Source organism: Notamacropus eugenii, chromosome 5 (genome assembly GCF_028372415.1).
Source record: "Notamacropus eugenii isolate mMacEug1 chromosome 5, mMacEug1.pri_v2, whole genome shotgun sequence".
NCBI classification, from domain to species: domain Eukaryota; kingdom Metazoa; phylum Chordata; class Mammalia; order Diprotodontia; family Macropodidae; genus Notamacropus; species Notamacropus eugenii.
The window spans coordinates 415743869-415768478 of record NC_092876.1 but is presented as its reverse complement, the minus strand read 5'-3'; the positions used below and the strand labels follow the sequence as shown (position 1 = coordinate 415768478).

Below are 24610 nucleotides of genomic sequence, written 5' to 3'. Positions count from 1 at the left end.
ATCATAATCTTCTGCCATCTTTACCTGTAAGATTTTGTTTATGAGTATGCAGTCTAAGCTTGCCTTGGCTCCCATCTCTCACCTTGGGAAAAACACAAGTATTTACTGGCTAAGGCAAGTTTCTGTCTCTTTTTTTCTCCTCACCATGACAATTTATTTATATTGGTTTCATTTCTTTAGGAAGTGAGCATAGACTATTACTTGAATATGTTATTTTATTGATTTTATGTTTTCAGCATCATTACTTGTTTATATAGATCAAGTTCAAATTCGCTTCTGTTATGCACTATATTTTCTTTTTCATAGTCTTTTAATTTGAGATTAATTCTTTCATTTTAGTTTGACCTATTTGTGGTTGAATTGTACATGGATAAGTAATACAGAGATTACTCTTAAATCATTAAAAAGACTCCTCTTTTTTAAAAGTCACTTTTTATTTTTTGTGATATGAGGGGGGATGAGGTAAAGTATAGGGAAAGCTAAAAGAAGGGATAAAAGAAGAGAGAAAGGTACAGCTGGTGTGGGAGTGGTTAATAGAATATCATTAGAAGAATATTTGTTAACATGGAGCTTGTTTGCCACTGCCATTGAAAATACCCAGTACAAAATCCACGTATAAAAGAGATTCCCTAGGTATCATGACAGCCTCCAGATATTCTCTACTTGTGGATGACACTTGATTGCATCAAATCCTGGAACATGGGATCCCTTCTTAGACAAAGTAGTTCTGCCTGGCTATCCTTAGTAGAATAACCAGGTGAATGAAGAATACTGTTTATAGATTGTGTATAGAATGACAGCATAGCAATGCTATTATCTGGGCTGATTTGTAGCTCTGTGGACAGCTTGTTTTGCTGGTCCATTAATTGAATTGCACAGACACTGAACCTCATTGACGGGCTGAGCCCAGAACTGAACATGAAGAAGAGAGCAGATTTGCTTGCTTTTAGGATATTCTGTAGAATTGTTGAAGACTCAAACCATTTTTTTAAACAAAGGTTCATCTTATAACCCTTTGGTAAAATTTGAATGATAAAATTCTTTTGAATGTGCTTAAAGTAAAAGTAAATAGGCTATGAATATATATAGTTAAATGTTCATATTTTATTATGTTATGATTAAAATATGTGAGTCCTTCCTTACTGGACATGATAACTATCTGCTCAGAGGACTGTTTATCTTATACCTACATTTGTTGCTTATGTGTAAATAGGTGAGGAGTTTGTTATATTATTAAGGTCCCTCTCCCTTCAGTTTGGCTGCATGTAGGCTATATTAAAAAAGATACCTGTGTTATTACAAATAGTTGTTTAAATGATAGTCATCCTTTCAGTCATAAACATTCCATGTAATTTCTTTAATTAAAGTTTTAATGTATGTTATGCATGTAATTTTGGTTGCCTTATAACATTTTCTTCCACTTATTTAAAAGCTTCAGTTACAATTAAACCAAGATCTCAGCATCTTACATCAAGAGGATGGCTCATCTAAGAATAAAAGGGGAGTTCTGCCAAAACATGCAACAAATGTTATGAGATCTTGGCTCTTTCAGCATATAGGGGTAAGATTTTGTGATTTTGCAATCAATCTTAGAAGATTTTGGAATAGTTTTTTTGTGTCGTTTAATATGTTTCATGAAAAAAATGTTCTTCACAGACTACTAGGCCCAATTCTAGAAGTCACTACTTTTAGAACACTGGTCAGTTTTGGAAAGGAATTATAAAACATGAAGATAACACCCTTAAGAAGCTAATCAGGGAAACTAGACTGACAGATAAAAAGGATATGGGAAATATTAAGTGCACATCGGTTTGTAAAAATTAAAATAGTATACTGGATTTATTGCATAGGTACTAAAGAAAATGGAAAAAACATGATTGGAGCTGGGTGGGCTTAATTAGTAAAGACTGAATGGACAAGATATACACTGATCAAGGTCTTGAAAAAGAAAGGGTAGTGTATCTTTGAGAAAAGAACATTCTAGATGGAAGTATATTGTAGCATAAGCAGCAGATGTGGTCAATTAGCAGGTTTGCTTAGTTGAAATGTGTAGTCTATGATAAAAATTAATGCTTATATGCTTAATTGTTTCATGTGAATTTTCCATTTTCTCCCAAAGGGATGGAAAGTTCTTTATGGAATTATGACATACTTCTTTTGTATCCCATAGAAGATTGTACAAATTAGTAAGAGCTCAATAAATACTCACTGATTGAAATAATGTGAATTATAAACAATATGTTCAACTTTATTTTTGTCATAAGTTGATTATCATACTATAAAACTATGATAATTTTCTATGTATTAAGAAGGTTTAGTTACAGAGAGGTCTACTACACTGACAGCCTCCAACTCCTCCATTCTGTTTACCCCAGAAGCAAGTGCTCTGGTCTAGTGGGATTCACTCAGGGCAGGATGGATGGGTGGGGCAGTAGGAGAAGACCTGAGTTACATAACTTAACTTTCTGTAGTCTAACATCCAGCTGAATTTAAAAAAAACCAAAAACAAAAACTGAGGGTATGATCTTGATCCAGGAACAGAGGTCATTAGGACTCAAAAAGGGAAAGAGTTGCCTTTGGATCCTTCCAAAAATCCTTGGATCCATAATCCAAGTAGCTGGATTTTCAGCTTCTCTAACAAGGGGTACCCATGATTTGAGTACTCTACAGATGACTCTCTTGACAGAAGTTTGACCACATTGGAACATTCGTACACTGAGATACAATGAACTCTAGAGCTGAAAGGCTCTAATTGACTTAAGGCAAGGGTAGTCCTCACTTTCTGCAGTGGTAATTGTGGCCTCTTCATTTAGTGGCAAAACTCATTGTGTTTCCTGGGTCTTGAATTTCAACTACAAAGCCAATAGGGTTAGGGAAGCAAAGTTCTAAGGGCAAATCTTGCAGAAAACATTGTATTTCATTCCTTCCCTCTTCCTTCCTGGAGTTGGCTTTCCACATAGGATATTAAAAGCTTCATACCCTAAAATTTATCCCATACTTTCTTGAAATTCTACTAAAGTTTTTTTTTTTAATTAACTGGGTTAATGTTTATTCATTTTGATGCCTTAGTGTGATTAACTTAGCTCAAAGCAATGTGGTAATGATTGTAGTGGCAGAGGCAGAAGGACTTTTGGGAAAATAGGAACAAGAGATTTTAGGGTGGGAGTGATAAAGATAGGCCTGGATGGTACCCATAGTACACAGCCAGAGAAGGAAGCTTTTATTATTCTTAAAGCAGAATGAGAGGATAGTGTGATGTAGGGCACTCAGAAGAAGGAATAGTATAATTTAGTTCAGTCAAGGAGGGGCACATGAAGACTCCAAAAGGAAAAAAACACTTGCCACTTAAAAATTCTGTCTAGGATTGTCTCTGCCTTTCTAAACACCAATGGGAAGAACTGACTTCATAGAGATCTGGGACCATCTTAGCTTTTCCTTTCACAAAGTGAGGTGAGTAGATCCTATGGTTCTCTCCACCTTTAGAGAATCTGAGGTAGCAACGAGAGAGAGAATGGGGCAGATCAGATTCCTGATCATTCATTTATCAAATATAGGTTTATAGGTTTACAGCATAGGAACCTGGAGGACAATACCAAGAGAAAGAAAACACTGAAGATCTTTCAGTCCATCTGACGCTCTGATCTTAGGAGCTCCACTGATAGTCTTCCTCCTCCTCCCCCATCCCCCAGACCTGACAACTTTTGGGAAGCTCCTTCTCTCCTCTTCTCTGCCAGGGCCAAGGTCTCCCAGTTCATCTTGGGTCATCTCCAGTCATCCTGATGAATATCTGGTCAGTGAATTCAAATGACCCTGGAGAAGTGAGGCTGGTGACCTGCACAGCCCTCCCTCACTCAAAACAAAGTCAAGTGCAAGTAATGTCATCATTTTTCTAATGGTATGGTCTTCTTCAGTCAACGAAGGACAGACGCAATCTGCCACATATCCCCCTCACTGCTTCTGTGTCTTTCATCTGCCAGAGTTAACTGATTCCATGGTGAATTAGACAGAACCCTGGGGTATATACTTTACAATGATGTCCCATGGTGGACCAAACAAATTTTTTCATTTTGATACCTTAGTATGATTAGCTTAGATCAGAGCAGTGAGGTAGTGACCAGGTGGCAGACCTCTAACGGAAATGGCAATAAGAGACTTTAGAGTGAAGACGTTTTCAGTTCTCAAAAAACTATATATATATATATATGAGTATTTTTGATTGTGTATGGTTTTGTTTTTTTAAAAAGAGAATTAATAGTAAGTAAATTAGACATTTAAAAAGTATATTAATAATTGTAAGTCAGTAGAGTCCATTTATCTGAGTGTCTTACAAATAGAATCAAATTTAAAATAAAGTTGCTTCTGCATTACCTGCTGATTACAAAAGCTACATAGCATAGCATAGAGCTGCATTTGGAACCAGGAACGTGTAGTTTCAAGTCTACATCTGACCTATACTCACAATGTTATTCTAGGCAAATCAGTTCAGTCCCTTATCTCTTCACCCTCCCGTCTCCACCCCCCATCCCACTACTGCTCTCATCAGGCAGCTCTTTCAGGCTCTTCATAGAACAGTTGAAGATCTGCATTGGTAGTAGAAGGACTTTCCCTGTAGGCAGTTACCTACAATAATATTTTTGTACATAAATACATATATCCATGTTAAACCAAATGGTATTATATGTATTATATGTGTATGTGTATATATGTAATATAAAGAAAAATATATATTTGTTTCTTATACAAAATTGCCAATATTATCTGTTCTTTTATGCTATTACAAGCCTTACATAAAAAACCCCTTCCCTCCCTACTTAGTCTCTACAGTCTCAATTACTGATTCTGTACTTTTTGTTCAGGTCAGTAATTCCAGTGGAAATCATATTCAGAGGGTCAAATATGAAGTCATCAATTCCCATGTTATTTTTTCTAAGTGCTCCTGACTTTCTGCCCTGTTTCTACATTCAAGTTCATCTTCTGTGTTAAAATTAATGTCCTACCCTTTCCTGTGTTTCATTTTCTTCCCCCTCCCTCAGCTATAAAAGAATGCATCTCTTAAAAAATTGTTGGAAGAACCACCTTCTTTGTGTGAGTCAGGTAGAGAAAATTAGTCCTTGATATTCTGTATTATAGAAAGTTGTTTTAAAATGTCTGTTATACCTAGTTAGTAATTTAAGATATACAGATTTTCTAAATGCTATTCTAAAAGCAAAATAAGCTAATGAAAAAATGGAACTATTATTTTATTAATACCACTTAGTGACTGATCACCAAATAGTTCATATCCAAAGCAGGTAGGTTGTTATATTTTTAGTATATAACAAAATGGTGGGTTTTTTCATCCAAACTCTAGTTGAATGTATATGGACAGCTAGGTGGTGCAGTGGATAGAGCACCAGTGCAGGAGTCAGGAGGACCTGAGTTCAAATCTCACCTCAGACATTTGACACTCACTAAGCTATGTGACCTTTGGCAAGTCACTTAACCCCAGTTGCCTCATCCTGGGTCATCTCTAGTCATCCTGATGAATATCTGGTCACTGGATTCAGATGACTCTGGAGGAGAAGTGAGGCTGGTGACCTGCACAGCCCTCCCTCAAAACAAAGTCAAGTGCAAGTCATGTCACCACTTCTCTGATGGCATGGTCTTCTTCAGCAACGAAGGACGAGCACAATTAAATGTATTATACCTAACTGAATGTAGAAATGTTTTCATTGGGCAGTGTTTGAAATTTATTCCTGGTTTAGTTTTCTTTACTATCAGCAAATAGAAATATTTCTCCTAATTCTTAAGACAATATAAACTTCTTACCCTGATCAGTTTACTTTAGTTTTATTTAACCACAAAAATGTTTGGCATTACTCTTACCAAGCTTTCAGACGGAATAACAGACAGTGTCATTTGTATTACATGCTTTGCTTATCATTGATTAAGCTGACAAAAGCTCTTAGGCAACTATGATACGTGTCTACTTCTTTTATGGTATACATAATAAAATGGTGACATTTCCTGAGTAAAGCCAAAGTTAATTTTTCTTGAAGCTTGTTATTTGCCAGAACTTTATTGATAATGATTTGTGTTTTATGTTTTACCTCAGTAATTCTTACACAGCTCCCATTTTTTACATTGAAACTTATCGATAACTTTAAAAAAATTTTTTTTAGCATCCTTATCCAACAGAAGATGAGAAAAAGCAGATTGCAGCTCAGACCAACCTGACACTACTGCAAGTTAACAATTGGTAAGATAAAATGTCAGTTTATAAGTATTCCTGTGAATCCAGAGAGCAGCTAGGTGACTCAGTGGATAGAGCGCTGGTTCTGGAGTCAAGGAAGACAGGTTCTGTTTGATCTCAGACACTTACTATCTCTGAGACACAGGTCACTTAACCCTGTTTTCCTCAGTTTCCACATCTGTGAAATGAACTGGAAAAGAAAATTGCAAACCACTCCAGTATTTTTGCCATGAAAACCCCAAATGAGGTCACAAGGAGTTAGACATGACTAAACTCAACAACAAGAAAAATGAATATAGAAGACTACGTCGACCAATTTATACCAAATAATAAAAAATATTAGAACTCTGTTTTCCCTTTAATTTGGTATAGAAGGAAGATAGTGAAATAGTATGAAGACACTAACAGATAATACCTGCATGTGTTTCCCATTCAAATTTTTTGTGTTTAGCCCTTTGGCCTTTTTAACAAGGTGCCATTTTTTTCTTCTTAGCTTTTAAGACCTTCCACGATCTAGCTCATTTTTTTCTCCTCTGTATCATTTGTTATTACTTCTCTTTATACACTCTGTTGTCTCCTAAGCCAGCCTTTTGAACTACCTGGCCCACGTGTGTCCCCTTCAGTAAAATGCTAGCTCTTTGGGGGACAGTGACTGTGTCTTTCGTTCCTTACTGTGTCTCTCCTCGCACAGTAGCCTGAGCAAACTTGGTGAGTCTTTGTTTAGCTGAAATGAATGAATTTCAGGTTTTAAAATGGATGTTTGATGTAGTCTCCGATATTATCCTCATTTAAAAGTTGGGGTCTGTGTTGATCAGCTTAATAAATAATTATAGACCCAGTTTCTTCTTTGACCTTATTATTCCCCACTCCAGGGACCTCTTTCAAGCTATGCGTTCTTGATCGTTCACCACTGAACACAAACTATGGGAAGCCAGTTTCCCTCTTACATATAGTGACCTTGATCCCAAGCAGGACTCTTATGTTGGCACCCTTGCAGAGAGAGTTAATTTGAAATTTCAGAAGGAAATATTGTTATTGCCCAACTTTAGAAATTTAAAAATTAGGAAAAGAAGGGATAATTGAGGGGAGACACTGAGGTGAGTTTCCAAAATCACATAGTAGTAGACTGTCTTGTGACTAATGTTTGTGGTGGAAATTGACAATTTGAAGATGTACCTTTTTTCTAAATGTGTGGCTTTTAGCCTGTAGCAAAATGCAGGCAAAAAGTTACATTCTTACTAGATTTTTAAAAAAATTACAAATGAAACACATTCTAGGTTTGACTTCTCTGCCATTACTAAAAGACTTAGGTCCACAACCTCTGAATTTTTCTCATTTACAGAATAGAAGTAAAAATGTCTGTTTCCTCCCTAACTCATGAAAATTTTGCAGTTTCACAGTGCATATATAGGTTTATAGTTTTCACTTTAATTATATATGCCTTGTTTTTTTATCATACTTATCCAGATGATGCTATACAATTTTGCCTATTAATGGTTTGTATCCACAGATCTTCAATTTGTGATGATTCTTTCATAATAAAATTAACATTCATTTAAGAGAAAAGATAACATTCTGCCCTATTAGTATCTTCATACTTTAAGTTAAATTTATAGGTAACTGGAATAAGTTTTAGAGAAAATTTATTCTCACTGTAACTTCACAATTCCTTATAAATATGTTCAGATACATTTCTATCTCAAGGAATAATTATATAGAATATTGCATTAGATATATTATTATGCATTGTGAGTTGATTCAATTAGGAATGAATAATTGAATGGTTTCTTCATAACAATATGTTATCAGAATTATATTCATGGTGGGTTGAGTATATTATTTGGGTTGTATTCTTACTATAAAACTATTTACATACTTATGTATATTCAGTATAATATTACTATGATTTTAATAGTGATTGGTACAACAAAAATAAAACCTCTAATCTATTTACAAGTTTCTTTTTCTTCATCTGATGGCCTTGTTTATGTTTTCTAAATTGTTTTATTGTTGTTCTGCATCAGAATTGCTTAATCTAAAAGATTTAAAAATAAATTATGAATTAAATCTCAATGAACATTTGCTGCTACTTTCATTCTTTTTAGCTTCCCTCCATTTTGTTTTCACCAAAAACCCCTCTTGCTATGGAAACCTATTCAGGAAATGGTTTGACTAATATTAAAAAAAGTGACAAATGTTGAAAAATAACCATGGAGCTTTTCACTTGAATAATAGTTAATGTAATATAGAGTTTCCATAGTACCTTTATTCCTGGAGTACCGATTTTAAACTGTGCCTACATTGAAATGACGAAAAAAATTTTTTTAATTGTTATAACTCTAATTGTTGATAATAGAACAGTATATAAGATCCATTCCATTCCATCTAGACATTTTATTAATTTTCAGTTATGAGCATCAGCAGTTAACTGATCATTTTGAATGATTCTTTGAAATAATGAAATACCTTCCCCAGAGCTATCTTTGGGAAAATCAATAAGTCAGAGTATTGAAAGGAGGCCTTGAAGTCATCTAATGAAAAATTGATGTATGATTTATCTCAAAATATCCTTGATTTATAAAGCTTCTCATTTTGTTTTGAGTTAGCTACAATATAGCTGAAACCTCAGCTTCAAGGATGCAAATTTTTTTCTTTTAAAAAACTTTTGATAGCTTTTTAATGTCATAGTCATTACCTGATATGCCCAGACAGCCACAGAAAAAGTAAAATAAAATTGAATTTAAATGACTGTCTGATAGCGTATGTAACATTCTCTACCCTTAATCCTCCACCTCTCTGCCGAAAGAAGGGGAATATCTTTTGTTTTATGGGACTAAGTTTGATCATTCTATTTCATTTGACCTGTCTTTTAGAGTGATTTCCATTTATGTCATTTTAGTCATTGTTCTCCTTGTGCTGTCTTTTTCTCTTGGCATCAATGAATGGGATTATAGAAGAAGAGATTTAGTTGGAAGAAACCTCAGAACTCATACAGATCTCACATTTTTCTAAATTCTTCATTTCTTAAACTCAGTAAATCAGTTATATTAACATAACACAGTTGTTCAACTATTCCCCTATTGATAGATTTCCAGTTTGGGGGGTGGGGGAGGTTTGCAACCACAGAAAGTTCTGCTACAAATATTTAGGTATATACAAGACCTTTCTGTTTTGACATTTTTGAGGTATATAGACCTAGCAGTGGGATTTTTGAGTGTGAAAAGTTAAGTGAATTTCACTAACAATGTGTTAGTATATCTATCTTCCTGCAGTTCTTCTGACATAGATTATTTCCTTTTCTTACCATCTTTGCCAATTTTATGGATATGTGAAAATTCAGAGATGTTTATATTTTCTTTTCTCTTATTTGGGGCATTTGGTGACATGGTATTGGTAATTCGTTCTTCTTTTGAAAACCATTCCTTTGGTGATTTCTTTATTCCCCAGAAAAATGACTACATATTTTATTTGTGTCAATTCCCTGTATATCTTGCATTTCAAATTTTTATAGGCAATATCTGAAGAAAAAGATCCCCCCACCATTAGCAAAAACTTAAGTTTTTAAAAAAATGTAATTGTCACAGTAAACACACTCCCTTTATTGATTCAGATTATTCTTCCTCTATAACTTACTAGATGATCTTTATGAGCTGATGTAACTACAGATGAGTTTCTCCCAACTCTGGCTTGTTAGGTCCCGTCAGTGCTTTTGTTTTATTGACTTGGCTTTCAAGTCAGATCAGCTTCATTCCACAATATGACATTGGAGTGGGGCTTCAGTAGAGGTATTCTTTGGAAGTCCTCTCTTATATTAAACTTCAGTATACATGCTTGCAGTTTTTACCCATCATTCCTGGTTTCGAATTTTGGGGACACACAAACAAGTTTAATCATTCTTGCACATGGCACTTGTTCATATGTTTGAAGTGATCAGGTCTCCTCCCCTTTTCTTCTCTTTACCAGCCTTTTTAGTTTCTCAGTTCCTTCAACTATTTCATGTTCTCTTCAGCTACCAGTAAGCTGAAAAGGCAGTAAGTGAAAGTTTCAGTTGAAGGTTTAGCCTTATAATTGCTAGTAAAAATTACGTAAGTATTTTGAGAGAAAATAAAGGAAGGCAATAATGCCTTTGTGGTATTCTCTCCTTGGAAGATAATTGAAATTCTTTGTTTTCTTTAGCTATTAACCTTACAAATAACCCCTCACATGCACGTAGAATAAAAATAAGTTAGTAGGTGAAAAAGTGGGGAAGCATCAGACCCTATAAAGTTGTAAGGTTTCAGAATATGTTTCTCATGAACTGTTTTCCATATTTTACTATTCATATCTTTATTGCTCTGAATAGTAATAAAGAAACCTGACTATGATACTCTTGTGTGTTAATCTTAGTAAGAGATTTGTTTTTTAGGAGCCATTCGTACCTGAGATTTTTATTTGATCATCAGGTTTATCAATGCCAGAAGACGAATTCTCCAGCCCATGTTGGATTCCAGCTGTTCGGAAACTCCAAAAACAAAGAAAAAAACAGCTCAGAATAGACCAGTGCAAAGATTCTGGCCGGACTCTATTGCATCAGGGGTTGCTCAACAACCACCTAATGAACTCACCATGTCAGAAGGTAAGAGAAATAAAAAGTCTTATTGTTTTTATGCAATGATTTTACAAGTATGATGAAAATGTATAAATAAAAATGATCCAGAAATCCCAGATAATGAACACTTTTTGAGAAAATGAATTTGTCTTAAGGAAATTAGGGAAGTAAATGTGAGTAGCTGCAGCCTTTAATTTGTCAAGTCTAAAAATTCTAAACTTAGAAATTGTCAGCATAAATATTCAACTACAGAAACAAATAAAAAATATAAACTACATTGGTCACTATTTGTTTTGTGTATTTACTTCATGATGAAAATAATTAAAAGGTCCTATATGTTTCTGCATCCTCTTCTGAATTTTTTTCTGTGCATTTTTTCAGATTTTGATATTGCTTTCCTTTTTATGACTTTGTAGTCATTGTATATAACGCATTATCATATTATGATGATTCGGAATAATACTTCCTAAAAGTCTAAATATGTTTCTTCCCATGTTGCTGTGATGCTCTATTATATTTATACAAGCACAGATGAGTTAGTTATTGGCCAATCCTTGGAAGGAGTAATTGCCAGTTTCACTGTTACAAATAATGCTGTAGAACTATTTTGTGAAGATTTTTCTTGGAGGAGGGCCACAAAGGGGACTTGGATTGGGGTACTAGACCTATGATTTCATCAGTAGAAAGAGCTTCCAATGAGGAAAACCCCTCCACCAATATTGATTGGCACCCAGCCTGCAACTTAGACTCAGAGTTACCTGGGACCCTGAGAGGTAAAATTATTTATCTAGAATTACACAGCTAGTATATGTCAGAGGCAGAATTTGAACCAAAGGTTCCCTAGCTCTAAGGTTGGCTCACTATCCCCTAAACCACATTTGTCTCTAGAACAGAACTTTATTTTCCTTTTAATAGCAACACAAAATCATAGAATTTGAGAATTGAAAAGGATCTCAGCAACCGTCTAGTTCAGCCAGTACGCAAAAGGAATCCACGTTATAGTCACCCAGTCTTACAGCCTAGGTTTTATCCTCTCCTCCTCACTCTCCCTCTTATAACCAATCCCTTGTCAAGTCCTGCTTTTTCTGGGTCATAACATCTCTCATATGTGCTCCCTTCTCTCCTGAGACTGTGCCACTACGTTGTTGCAGGATCTCATCACCTCACATCAAGTCCATTGCAACAGTCTCCTGGTTGGTCTGCCTACCTCAGATCTCTCCCCAGTACAGTCCATCCTGCTCTCAGTCATCAAAATGATTTTCCTAAAGCATAGAACTGACCATGTTGATGAAATTCAATCAATTTTATTGGCTCTCTTTTTTCTCCTGGATTAAATATAAAATCCTCTCCTGGATTTTTAAAACCTCTTCGTAACTGGCCCCTTCCAGTCTTTCTAGTCTTTTTATATGTTGCTCCATCCCTCTGACACTTACCGCCCTTCCCTCCCTTCTCCCACGTAGCCCACATATGACACTGTGGCACTGGTGCCTCTTGGCTGTTCCTTGCACATAACACTCCATCTCTGGACTCCATACTTTTCACTGGCTGTCCCTCATGCCCAGGACTCTTCCCCCTCCTCTATACCTCCTGGCTTCTATGGCTTCTTTCAAGTCTCAGCTGAAGTCTCACCTTCTGAAAGAAGACTTTCTCAGTCTTCCTTAATCTTGTGCACCCCTGAGATTATTTCCAGTTTATCCTGAATTTCCTTGTTTGGACATAGTTGTTTACAGGTTATTCCCACCCCTACCACCCCCCTCCCTGCAAAAAAAAAAAAAAAAAAAGACAGCTCTGAGGGGAGGACTGTTTGGCCTTGCTTAGTAGAGTACCTGGCACTTAGCAGATGCCTAAAAGTATTTTTTGACCTGACCATAATTTTGCTCTGAGGTAGCCTACTCTACCTGGGAGAGCTCTAATGGTCAAGGAATTTTTCCTCACAGCAAGCCTAAATAATATTACCAGCACTTAGCACAGCATGGCATGTAGTTGGTGCTTAATAAATACTTACTGGTGTGTTTTTTCAGGCCTGTGCCACACTCATGGTCATCTCTTGTTACCTGGCCTTGCTTCCATCTATCTTAGACAGTGCATATACATTGGTTTCTTCACTGGTATTGTTGGCTTTTGTGTCCTCAGAATTTCATTCATGAGCATCTGATCTTTCCGACCTGACTGCCCCTATAGCATTTCAACCCATGGGATCCTATTAATCTTGTGAACCCTATGATTTTTTTCTTGCCCAAAATTTAGTCAGACTGTGTATGGATTTTCCCTCTTTCTCTATTACAAATTCTAAGAGGGAATTTTCTACCATTTTCCCACCAGCAACCAGTTCCTCTCTGTTAGTGAGAAAGTAAAAATCAGATTCGATTTAGAGTAGCATTTCCTCTTATTGGTTTTTCCACCTTTTGAGGAATAAAACTATCATTAAGGTAAGTCAAGAAGTTATAACCTGCTTTGAGAGAGACAGGCAGAGACAGAGGGATAAGACGAAGTAAAAGCTCCCTGTGCTTCCTGAAATGTAAGGAGAGTGTTCCTCACATAATAAATACATACTTAGTATATAGCGCTTACTGTCACCTCCCTTCTCAGTAAGGTATAAAGCCATATTCTAGTCATGGATTTCATCCTGCCAAGTCTCAGGTCAAATTTGCCTCCTTATTTAAAATCTCTAGTTCCTCTTGCTTGCTACCTACCCTTTGGAAATTTATGCACAGGCATTTGGAGGCCAAGGGATATGTAATTGGCTGCTTTCTTGGGTTTTATCTCCTGTAAACGTTTGAAAGTGTCAACTTCTCTTCATTGTAGCTACTATCTGTGGGATCTAACTCTGAGAAATACACAGAGGGGTCTTTTTCCCTTCCTTTGCTTTCTAGAAAATATATTCTTATAAGACTTGATTGACTGTACTCCATCTCTGACCAGGAAACTATTGTCTCTACATTATAACTCTGTATTTCTATTAATCTGAAAGCAGAAAGGATATCAGTAGCTTAGGAAGAAAGCTTATAATTACCAAAAATGGGAAACAATAAAAATATCAGTTTTTTATGACAGTAAAACATTGTGCCCTTTCTCCAAGGGCAGTCTTGAGTGAAAATATGAAAAGAGAACGGGAAGCTTTTGTAAATGATATTCTATAGCAGATGACAGCATTACAGTAACAGGTAACTTAAAAGATATAAGAATTTTAAGATTTCACCATGCTTGTTGACTTTGTTAAATGACATTTGCATCAGTAGAACAAAATGCAACCTTAATAAGTCTTTTCCAAAAAGTTGCCCCATTGTATATGTCAGATACAAAACCCCTGACAATTATGACAAAGAAAATTTTGCTCAATGATCCTCTGAATATTAATATTAATATCAATCAAGGCATGTAGTCAAGAAGCATATTGTTGTGAAAGAGGTTTGCTTTTATCACAAAAGCTGTGCAATAAGATTCCTAATGGAAGAGAGACAGATCTCCAGGTAGCCCTGTGTTTGGATGACAATATCCTGATATATGGCCCAAAGCCTGTAACATTGCCGAGCCTCCTAAATGAGACCCAACACCATCAGAAAGAGTTCTGCCTAAATATCAAACACAGGATAAAGTAAGTGGATGAAGAAAGCCTCTTATTGAGACTATTACATGCAGCTGGATGGAAAAATCCGTAGAGAAGCTTCATCAGCACTTATATTTTAGACTAGGTGTAGAAAATAAACTGAGCCCAAAATTGAGCATCTCTCTTCTTCTTCTTGATGATAAATGGCTCCAAGTCTTGGAATATCACAGTTTCTTAATAATTAAAATCAGTGTAGCCAAGTGGTGGATGTGACTGGGTGCAACATATATCAAAGAAGAATTACACAGGAGGAGCAAGGTAGGGGCAACATCGGAGAGATTCATGAGCAGAAGAGTTGCAATAGTCATGCCACAAATGAAGGCTTAAAGCAGAGGACATTTCAGATGCTGCAGTGGTGTTCATACAGTGTCAAGAGACCTAAAGAAGGGTCCCTGGCACTTAGAGGCGGTTTCCTAAGAAAGAGCTATGGGGGGACAAGGCAGAAAGTTACCCAAATGAGAATGTGAGAGAGACATGAGATCGGTAACTCTGGAGAGAGTACCCACCGTGGATGAAATCACAGATGTATCAACATATTGAAGAAGTATTACAAAGAGCAACCAGATTGTCCTATGTAAGGATGTGGGATGTTAGAAAACAAACTGCTTTTATAAGCAGGACTTCTTTTTGTTTAAAATGTTTGAATTCTACAAGCAAATTTGAAACACTTTTCAGAATGTGTTCATGACCTCAGGATTGATTTGCAACAGGATAAAAGAAGAGAGGGAGAAGAATTGATGTGGCAGAAATATCACTCTAGGGATAATTTTGTAGCATGGAGCACTTGGAGGAAGGGCAGGTGAATGCCCAACTAGATTTGCTCAAGCAACCAAAGGCAGCTGCGTGACACCCAAATCCTGAGGAAAATAAGAATAACAGCAGAAGAGGCGGTATTTTCTCCATGACCAACCTGAGCCACTTCACAATTTTGCTTAAGGTCTGATCAAATATTTAAGGATATGTCCTGTTTGCTACTTTGACACCTGATAGAGAAAACTATAAGTTCAGGGCAAATATTCACAACTAACTATGACAAAACTTGCCATAAACTTCTTATGAGGTACCATAAATTACTCTGAATGTCAGCCTCATAGTTCACTTTTATTCTGGTTCTATCAAGGTTTTATTATATTATTTCCTTCCTTAAAGGTATATCTTTTATTGATTTTTTTGATATCAACTACATTTGCTAATATATGCCTCTCACCCTTCCCTCTCACCCAAAGCCATCCCCTAAGGGGGAGGAGGGAGACATAATTCTCTTCTGCCTATACTTAACCTCTTCTATCCTATACTACCTTGGTCTCTGGGAAGAGAAGGGGGATTAGGTTCATAGCTTAGTTCAGTTCCCATAGAGCACAGTGCCAGTTTCAGGTCCAAAGCCCCACTCAGGCTCAAATCTCAAGCACCCTGGCTTCTCAGGGCTTCTAGGCCAGGTTGGCTAGGTGCGCTGCCCTGCCTGTGTTCCTGGGTCCAAGGTCACCATCATTGAACTCTTGGTTACTTGGGGATCACCTCTAGCACCTGAAACTGAGGAGGTCAAACAACACAAAAGAGAAACTAATACAACCAGGCCTATTTCTTGGAGTCAGTAAAAGTGAGGGAGCAGGGGAAGTAAAGTCCTTCCCTCTCACTAGTTCAGTTCATGGCATCCTCATTGTGAGTGAACTTGAGATCTTCACCCTTCAGATGCAGCAGGTGAGAGTTGCTGAAAAGAGTGCAGAACAGAACGTGGCACTTAATCTCACCAGTTTTAAAGATTCAGCCAGCCAATCAAAGGAAGCTAACCCCACCCACGTTACAGGGGAGGAGGAGGACTTTATGTTAAAAGTAATCCATGCTCCAAAAACCCATCAACTTCCTATGTTTAGTGAACTGGGCATGTCTACATATGCAATGTGTACATGTAAATTTCCTTGAAGCTACCTGAATTTTATATAATTTATATTTCAATATTTAAATAGATCTATCTCATTGATGTAGGTGTCCTCCAAAAATATATATTAAAACCTGTCAATTCTTTTTTTTCTGTATAATCCTTGTCCATGTCCTACTATAACTCCTTTTCAGTGGGACCATCCAAGTATTTGGGGTTTTTCTTTTTCTCTTGACCTTATGTGGGTACAAATACAACACTTAGGCTTTCCATTGATATTCTACCCCCTTGCTGTGACTGCCTCACCTAATTTTCTAGTCAGATATTTCTTCAATGATATGTCGTGTTGAAAGTCACTGGACTTGGATTCATAGGACCTGAGTTCCAGTTCTGGCTCTGTCATATATATCTACTGTTCAGTCATTTTAGTCATGACCTAGTTTAGATCATGACTTTAACACTTAAAAGTTGTGGCATGATGGCCAATTTTTTTTTTCTTTTTGGGTCTCAGTTTCTTCGTGTATAATTAGGAGTCTTGGCTATATGGGCTTTTAAGGTTTCTTTTACCTCTTAAGATCTCTGAGCAAATTCTGGAATGGATAATCACTTGTTAGGTATGTTGCAGCAGGGATCTTTTTCAGGCATGGAGTTGGATTAGGTGGCATTTCTGGTCCCTTCCAACTGAAGTTAAGATTATCTTTTTCTGAGTCATGCAGCTTCTGAGTATCTGAGGCCAGATTTCTACTCAGATCTTCTTGACTTCAAACCTGGCATTTTATCCACTAAGCAGCCTAGGCTTGCCTCATGCATGCCCAATGCAAGATCTGATCCTAGTGAAGAGTTTTGATCAAGTCACACACCACTGCTCAGAATCTTTCAGGGGCTCTATTTTCTGAGCCAGTCCTCAGTAATCAGGCCAGTCCAGTGGAATACAGTAAAACATTCATGAACCATAAATGTCAGTAAAGATGAGTTTAAATTATTTAAAAGAAAAAAAAGGAGTTAAGATTATTCCAAACTTGGGATATCATTGACTGGAATATTCATATCCATTAATCAGTTGGAAAAGTAATTAATGAGCTGATTAATTGAAGGAAAAGCATTTACTCTGTGCCAAGCACTGGGAATATAAATACAAAAGTGAAATAGTTCTTACCCCTAAGGAACTTATCTTCTAGTGGGAATGACTGCCTTTGATCTATCCATAGATATAGTTATATAAGGATACCAGGGAGAAAGTTGCTTTGGTCTGAGAATTCAGAGAGAGGGTGAGTAGGGTAGATTAATGTTAACAGAGCAAAAAGACAGAGAGCAGGGTGAGTGGGATTGGAGATGCATATTATCCTTGTAGCAAAAGGGAAGTGGTAAGCTGGAATGGTTGTCTGGATGGCATGTGAAGCACAGTCTTCTCTAGGTTTTGACCACATAGGGTAGGTTGTTAGCTCTGCCCCAACATGGGAGATCCAAAGCTGAGTGGATCATTCCCCTCCAAGGACTTGACTGCATGATTTTGTTAAATAGAGATGGAGAAATTAGAAGTGCAGATTGGTTGAGAGGGGTGAAGGTGGTAAGGAAATGACTGGTTTTGTTTTAGATATTGTGTTTTAATGTACTGGAAGGACATTCAAATGGAAATGACCATCAGACAAATGGATATCCCAAACCAGAATTTGGTGTGGAATATATTGCACATGGAAGGTGATAGTTCCCTTCCTTTCCCAATCTTGAGATTAAATTAAATTGTATTTAACCTCAACTTTATACTCTCTCCTATCCTCACATCCATTGCTGTCTTGTCCTATCACAATTCATGCTTTATCAAATCTCAATCCATCTATCTTAATGCCTACTCAGGTGTTATTGAATGTTGCTGGAGAGGCACACAGCGGTGCTGATTGGGTCTTACAGATTTAAGTACAATAATCTTACCTGGGCTATCACTGTTGTGTAGCAATACTTCAGCTCTTCTTTGACTATCACACCCTCTGTGTCATCTTTTCTTGAGCCATCCACTCCCTTCTCCCTCTCAGCAGGAGATCTTCATTATTTTACCAAGAAGTAGAAGGAGAGGGTGTTTTCTCATATTTCTTCTTTGGACCCATGCTTGTGTTTTGCAACAGTCATTTTTGTTCTTAAATTTTAAAAATAAATCTATATTGATAACTTTAATTTTTATGCCACCTGTACTTTCTAACGTATCCATCCTCCTCCTGAAGAACCATCCCTTAGAACAGGGCTTCTTAAACTTTTTCCACTCATGACCCCTTTTCGCATTTCAGCAGCCTTCATTGGTGCTGCATGGGCATGCAGTGCGTGTTCAGAACCAAAGCTTCAATGAAGCTGCACTGTGCAACATGGGCAAAGTGCTGCTGCAAACACCTTGGATTCATTACATGTTTGATTTTGAATTAATTTTCAATCATTGTGCAGTTGTGACCCAGCTTAAGAAGCACGGCCTCAGAACAGATGAAACAGGGGGAAAGTGTTCAGTAAAATCACCCCAAGCATCAAAAGCCAGTCTAACATCACATGTGGTATCCATAGGAATCATCTTCCACCTTCACATGAAGTCAGAAAATGCTTTCACAGATCTTTTCTTTGGGGCCAAACTTGATCCTTGAAAGGTCCAGCTTTCAGTTTGGATCGCTTTGTTGTTTCGGTTGTTCCGTTTACACCGTTGTGTTGTGGTTGACGTTATGAGTTCCTTACTCCACTTACCTAATGATGTGAAGTGATGTGTCAGGGTGGTTTTAATTTGCATTTCTTTTAGTATTCGTGATTTGAAGTATTCTTTCATAGTTGGCAACTCTTCTTTTGAGAATTTTGGTCATATCCTTTGACCACAATTAGGGGGAGGGGTGGGTGTGTGTGAGAGATAGACACGCAACAGGTAATTAGATAGGTGGATAGATAGATCTCTTTGCCTATCTGTTCCTTTTATATCTTGGATCCCAAACCCTTATCTGAAAAATTTGAGTGCTGCATACTTAATAATCCTTGCTGCTAGGGACACTGCGGCTGGTGGATCCTTGCGCTCTGGAGTTCTAAAATGTAAGGAGGATAAAGCTGAAAGTGTATCTGCAGTAAATCCAGCACTAATAGGGTGAGCCCGCCAAGTCAGGGTAGGAGTAGGAAGGAGGGTTGTCAGACTATCTGAAGAGTACCGAACTGCCCTAGATTGGAAATGAAACAGGACAAAGCTTACATACAGATCAACACAGTAGGCCCATGAGTGTCCACTATACTTCTAACCTGTGTAAGATAGGGAGACCTAGCCTCAAAAAAAAAAAAATCTTGTACAGATAAACAAGGAAAGCAAGTAAAGAAACCAGCATTTATCAGACACTATGTGTCAGACACTGCTAAACACTCAGGATATTAAATGCAAACAAAAAGGAAGTACATACCCTCAAGAAACTTAGGTTTTAATGGGTGAAGACTGCCTTTAACAGGTAGCTGAACATTTAATTGTTGTGCAGGGGCACGATTCTGAAGACAGGAAACAGGAGGATGGGATGGACCTTGAGAAATATTTCAAGATGAGCAGGCTGCAAGAGTGAGAAGTTGCTTTAGGAGAAGGATGCCCCAGACATTAAAGGAAGTTCCAGGATGAGCCAGAAGTAGAGAAGGCGCAGTTTCGAAGTCCAGAAAGTTAGGGACAAGGCCAAGAGGAGAAATCATGTTATGGAAAAAGGAACCATAGATAAACAGATATCAGTATTTAATGTGTATGCACCAAATGCCTTATCATCCAAATTCATAAATGGGAAAACTAATGGAATTTCAAGAAGACATAGACAATGATACAGTATTAGGAGACTTTAATCTACCTTCCTCAGTTTTGGAAAAAACAACAGTAAGATATATGTGTGTACAAATATAAATAATACGCACACATATAATTGAACAAATTGCTAGAGAAACTAGAGCTTAAAGACTGATTGGCTAAATAGAATTGCTGAAGATTATGTTAAATATTTCTCAGTACCACACAAATTTTAATAAGTAACCAGGTATTTAAGGCACAGAGAAATTGCAAATAAGTATAAGAAGGCAGAAATAGTAAATACATCCTTCACAGACCATAATACAACCAAAAATCAGCACAGGGAACACAAACACAAAAAACCAGACCTAAATGGAAACTTAAAAATGAAATTCTAAATAATGAATTAGCCAAAGAATAAATCATAGAAACAATAAATAATTATGTTAAAGAAAATAATGAAGAGAAAAAAATTTCTGGGATTAAAGTAAAGCCATCTTTGAGGAAAAGTAAATCCCTAAAATAATATTAACAAAGTGGAAAATGAAAGGGTTAATGAAATAAATATGCACTTTAAAAGTCAGAGAGCTAACACATAAATCCAAAGTAAACACAAAAAAGAAAGTATTGAAAATTAAAAGAGTAACAGTTAAAATTGGAAACCAAAAGGGCCACAGAAATGATAAAAACTAAAAGCTGGTCTTTTGAAAATACTAACAAAATTGATCAGATTTACCAAATTGATAAAAGGCAGAAAAATCAGATTAACAAAATAGCAGATAAACAAACTATAATCACAACAAAACCAGAAGAAATAAAAAAGAATGAGAACCTGTTATGCACAGTTATATGCTAACAAAACTGAGAACATACACACGCAAAATAGGGCAATACATTAAAGAATATCAAATACCCAAAATAACAAAAGATCAAATAAAGGTCTAAAATAACCCAGTCTCAGAAAAGGAATACAAGTAACTATAAAAGAACTACCAAAGGAATAATAAAAACTCCTGATTCTGATGTTTTCATAGAATTCTATCAGTTTTTTAAAGGACAATTAGTGCTAGTACTCTAAAATTATTCTTAAAAGCACCTTACTACATTCCTTCTATGAAACAAATATATTTCTAATACCTAAACCAGGAAAGGAAAAAGGACTCAAAAGGAGAACTGTAGACCAAAATCATTAGTGGATATTGATTCAAAAATTTTCAGTAAAAGTACTGTTAGGTTATAGAACTTCATACATGAAATCATTCATTATGACCAAATTGGATAGATATATATGCAAGGTACAAGAGTGGTTCGGCATTAGGAAAATAATCAGTATACTTAAAATCATATTAAAAACAAAAGCATCCAAAATCACATGATTATCCCAATAATTACAGAAAAAAAATCTTTGACAAAATATAACACTCACTTATACTAAGAATACTACAGAACATAGGTATAGAGGGACATTTTAAAATATCTTTAAAGGTATCTAAAGCCAAAAGTAAGCACTATGTACAATGGAGATATAATAAATACAGGAATCTAGAAATTCAAGTGATAGTAATAAGACAAGAGAAAGAAATTCAAGTTATTAACATGGGCAAAGAAGAGATAAACTTATCCCTGACTGCTGATGACATGATAACTTACTTAGACAATCTTAAATAATTAGCAAAGATTCCAACTAAGACAATAACTTCAGTAAATTTGCAAACTACAAAATGAATCCTCAAAAATTCAATTGCATTTTTATATAATAACAAAATCCAAGAGGCAATAGGGAAATCTGATTCAAAGAAACTACAAAATGCAGGAATATTTGGGTGTCAGTCTACCAAATACCAAAATATTTGTATAGATTTAATTACAAGTACTCCTTAAATAAATAACATCTTAAATAGTTGAAGGAATATTCAGTACTCATGACTGGGCTGTGACAAATCAATAAAAATGACAAGGCTGTTAAAGTTAATTTACAGTTTTAATGCCATACCAATCAAACTATCAAAGGGATAGTTTTCCAGAATTTCTCAGAATTTCCAGACTTTTACAAAATAATAAATTCTTTTGGAGAAACAAAAAATCTAGTATATGAAGGAAATTAATGAGAAAGGTAGAGATGAACGGGGCACTTGTAGACTTCATACTATATTATAAAGTAGCAATTATCAAGATGATTTGGTATTGGTTAAAAGAGAAGTAGATAAATGGAACAGATTAAATTAAGGAGAATCAGAATAAGGTGAACTTAATCTAATGTTGAATAAGCCAGAAAAGATAAATTTCTTAAGAAAGAACTCTGTATTTGATAAAAACTTCTGGGAAAACTGAAAAGCTGTCTTGCAGAAAATAGACTTAGACCAGCTTCTACAATATATCCTAAATAGAAGGCAGCTATTATGTCTCCCCAGAGTCTTCTCCCGTCCAGGTTCAACCTGCTTTAAAAAGGAAAAGGGAAAATGCATTGAAGAAAGTAAATGTCTCTACATTATTTGGGATCAGCTATATTGATAACATATTCTATTTCACATCATACTAGCTGCAAGGGGGGTTGTCTTCAGAGTCAAAGTATGACATCATGCAATCGTTGGGAGAGGTAGCTTTCTGTTCATTCTTGAGAATAATCTAAGCAACTATTTCTGGTTTAGCATCTACATGCAAAATGTAAAAGATCAGGATACAGCTATTTATGCAGAAGAAATGATACTCAAAAGTGCATTTATAATGTAAATAATACAATATATGACCTAGTTTTTAAGGCTGTCCAGGCACAGGACTTTAATAGTTACAATTTTCTAAGCAGAAATGGCTTAGTTTCTTGTTATAGTCTCAAAACTTTGATTAATTAGTTTTCCTTTAAGAAAATTTATTTGACAATGTTGGTGTGTTTCAACGCTTGTGCTTTTTAAAAAAAACTTTATTTTTTCCAAATTACATGCCAAAAACAATTTTAACATTCCCTTCAGATTTTGAGTTCTAAATTCTCTTCCTCCCTCCTTCCACCCTGAGAAGACAAGCAATTTGACATAGGTTATATATATGTAGTCATGTAAAACACATTTCCATGTAAGTCATTCTATATGAAAGAAAACAAACCAAAAAAAACTCAAGAAAAATAAAAAAGGTAAAGAAAAAATATCTTTGATCTGCATTCAGACTCTACTAGTTCTTTCTCTGGAGATGGACAGCACCAGCACCTTTTATCAGAATTGTCTTGGATCATTGCATTGCTGAGAATAGCTAAGTTTATTCATAGTAGATCATCCTACAGTGTTTCTGTTACTGCGTACAGTGTTCTTCTGGTTTTACTCATTTCACTTTGCATCATGATGTCCATGTGAGTCTTTCCATGTTTTTCTGAGAGTATCCTTGCTCATCGTTTCTTAAAGCACAATAGATTCCATCAAAATCATATACAACAACTTGTTGAGCTATTCCCCAATTGATGGACATCCCATCAATTTCCAATTCTTTGCTATTACTAAAAGAGCTGCTATAAGTATTTTTGTTACATATAGGTCCTTTTCCTTTTTGTTTTTTATCTCTTTGGGATACAGACCTAGTAGTGGTATTGCTTGGTCAAAGGGTGTGCATAGCTTTATAGCCCTTTAGGCGTAGTTCCAAATTGTTCTCCAGAATGGTTGAATCAGTATACATTGGTGTTTTAATTTTCCCACATTTCCCCCAGCATTTGTCATTTTTCTTTTCTGTCATATTAACCAATCTGACAAGTCTGAGGTATAGCTCAGAGTTGTTTTAATTTATATTTCTTTCATCAATAGTAATGTAGAGCATTTTTTCATGTGACTATAGATAGCTTTGATTACTTTGTCTGAAAACTGCCTGTTCATATCCTTTGACTGTTTATCAGTTGAGGAATGGCTCTTATTTCTATAAATTTGACTCAGTTTTCTGTGTTTGAGAAATGGAGTCTTTATCAAAGAAGGTCACTGTAAAAATTTTTTTTCACAGTAATGATTAACAACTATGTATTTCCCTCCATCCTATTTTCCCCATTTATCCTATCTCTATCCTTTCATCCATTCTCAAAAGTGTTCTGCTTCTGACTTTTACCCCCCAAACTGTTCTCCTTTCTATCATCTCCTTCCCTTCCTACTTTCCTGTACAATAAAATAGATTTCTACACCCAAATGAATATGTGTATTATGCCTTCTTTGAGCCAGTTCCAATGAGAATAAGGTTCATGTGTTCCTCTCTCCACTCACCCCATTTTCCCCTCCATTATAAAATCTCTTTCAGGTCTCTTTTATGTCAGAGACTTTATCCCATTCTATCTCTCCCTTTCCCCTTCTCCCAGTGAGTTCATCTTTCTCAAACTTTAATTCTTTTAGATAATTATGCCATTACTTTCAACTCGTACTTCCGCTTTCTGTCTGTGAATACTCCTTCTCACTGCCCTAATAACAGGAAAGTGTTTAGGAGTTATAAACACCCATTGCCCATGTAGGAATGTAAACAGTTTAACCTTGCTCAGTCCCTTATGGTTTCCCTTTCCTGTTTACCTTTGTGGTTCTTTTGCG

At 36.0% G+C, this 24610-nt stretch overlaps 2 protein-coding genes across 9 annotated transcripts in view; one reads left to right on the top strand and one right to left on the bottom strand.

Annotated features, from left to right (window-relative positions):
- LOC140507015 (uncharacterized) overlaps positions 1-24610 on the bottom strand; it is a 101304-nt gene that overhangs the window by 52099 nt on the left and 24595 nt on the right. The window contains exon 2 of one of the 2 annotated variants that reach the window (XM_072614858.1): positions 10651-10733. The exons of the other annotated variant lie outside the window; for it this stretch is intronic. The gene's annotated coding sequence lies outside the window, so the exon portion shown is untranslated. Of the gene's footprint in view, positions 1-10650; positions 10734-24610 lie in introns of those variants that run through there. 2 annotated transcript variants of the gene reach the window in all.
- Positions 1-24610, top strand: part of PKNOX1 (PBX/knotted 1 homeobox 1) — a 171982-nt gene that overhangs the window by 136922 nt on the left and 10450 nt on the right. For all 7 annotated transcript variants that reach the window (XM_072614857.1, XM_072614853.1, XM_072614852.1 and 4 more), the window contains 3 exons: positions 1433-1561; positions 6162-6238; positions 10675-10847. In XM_072614857.1, the coding sequence (XP_072470958.1) occupies positions 1433-1561; positions 6162-6238; positions 10675-10847 (379 nt within the window). The remainder of the gene's footprint in view (positions 1-1432; positions 1562-6161; positions 6239-10674; positions 10848-24610) is intronic.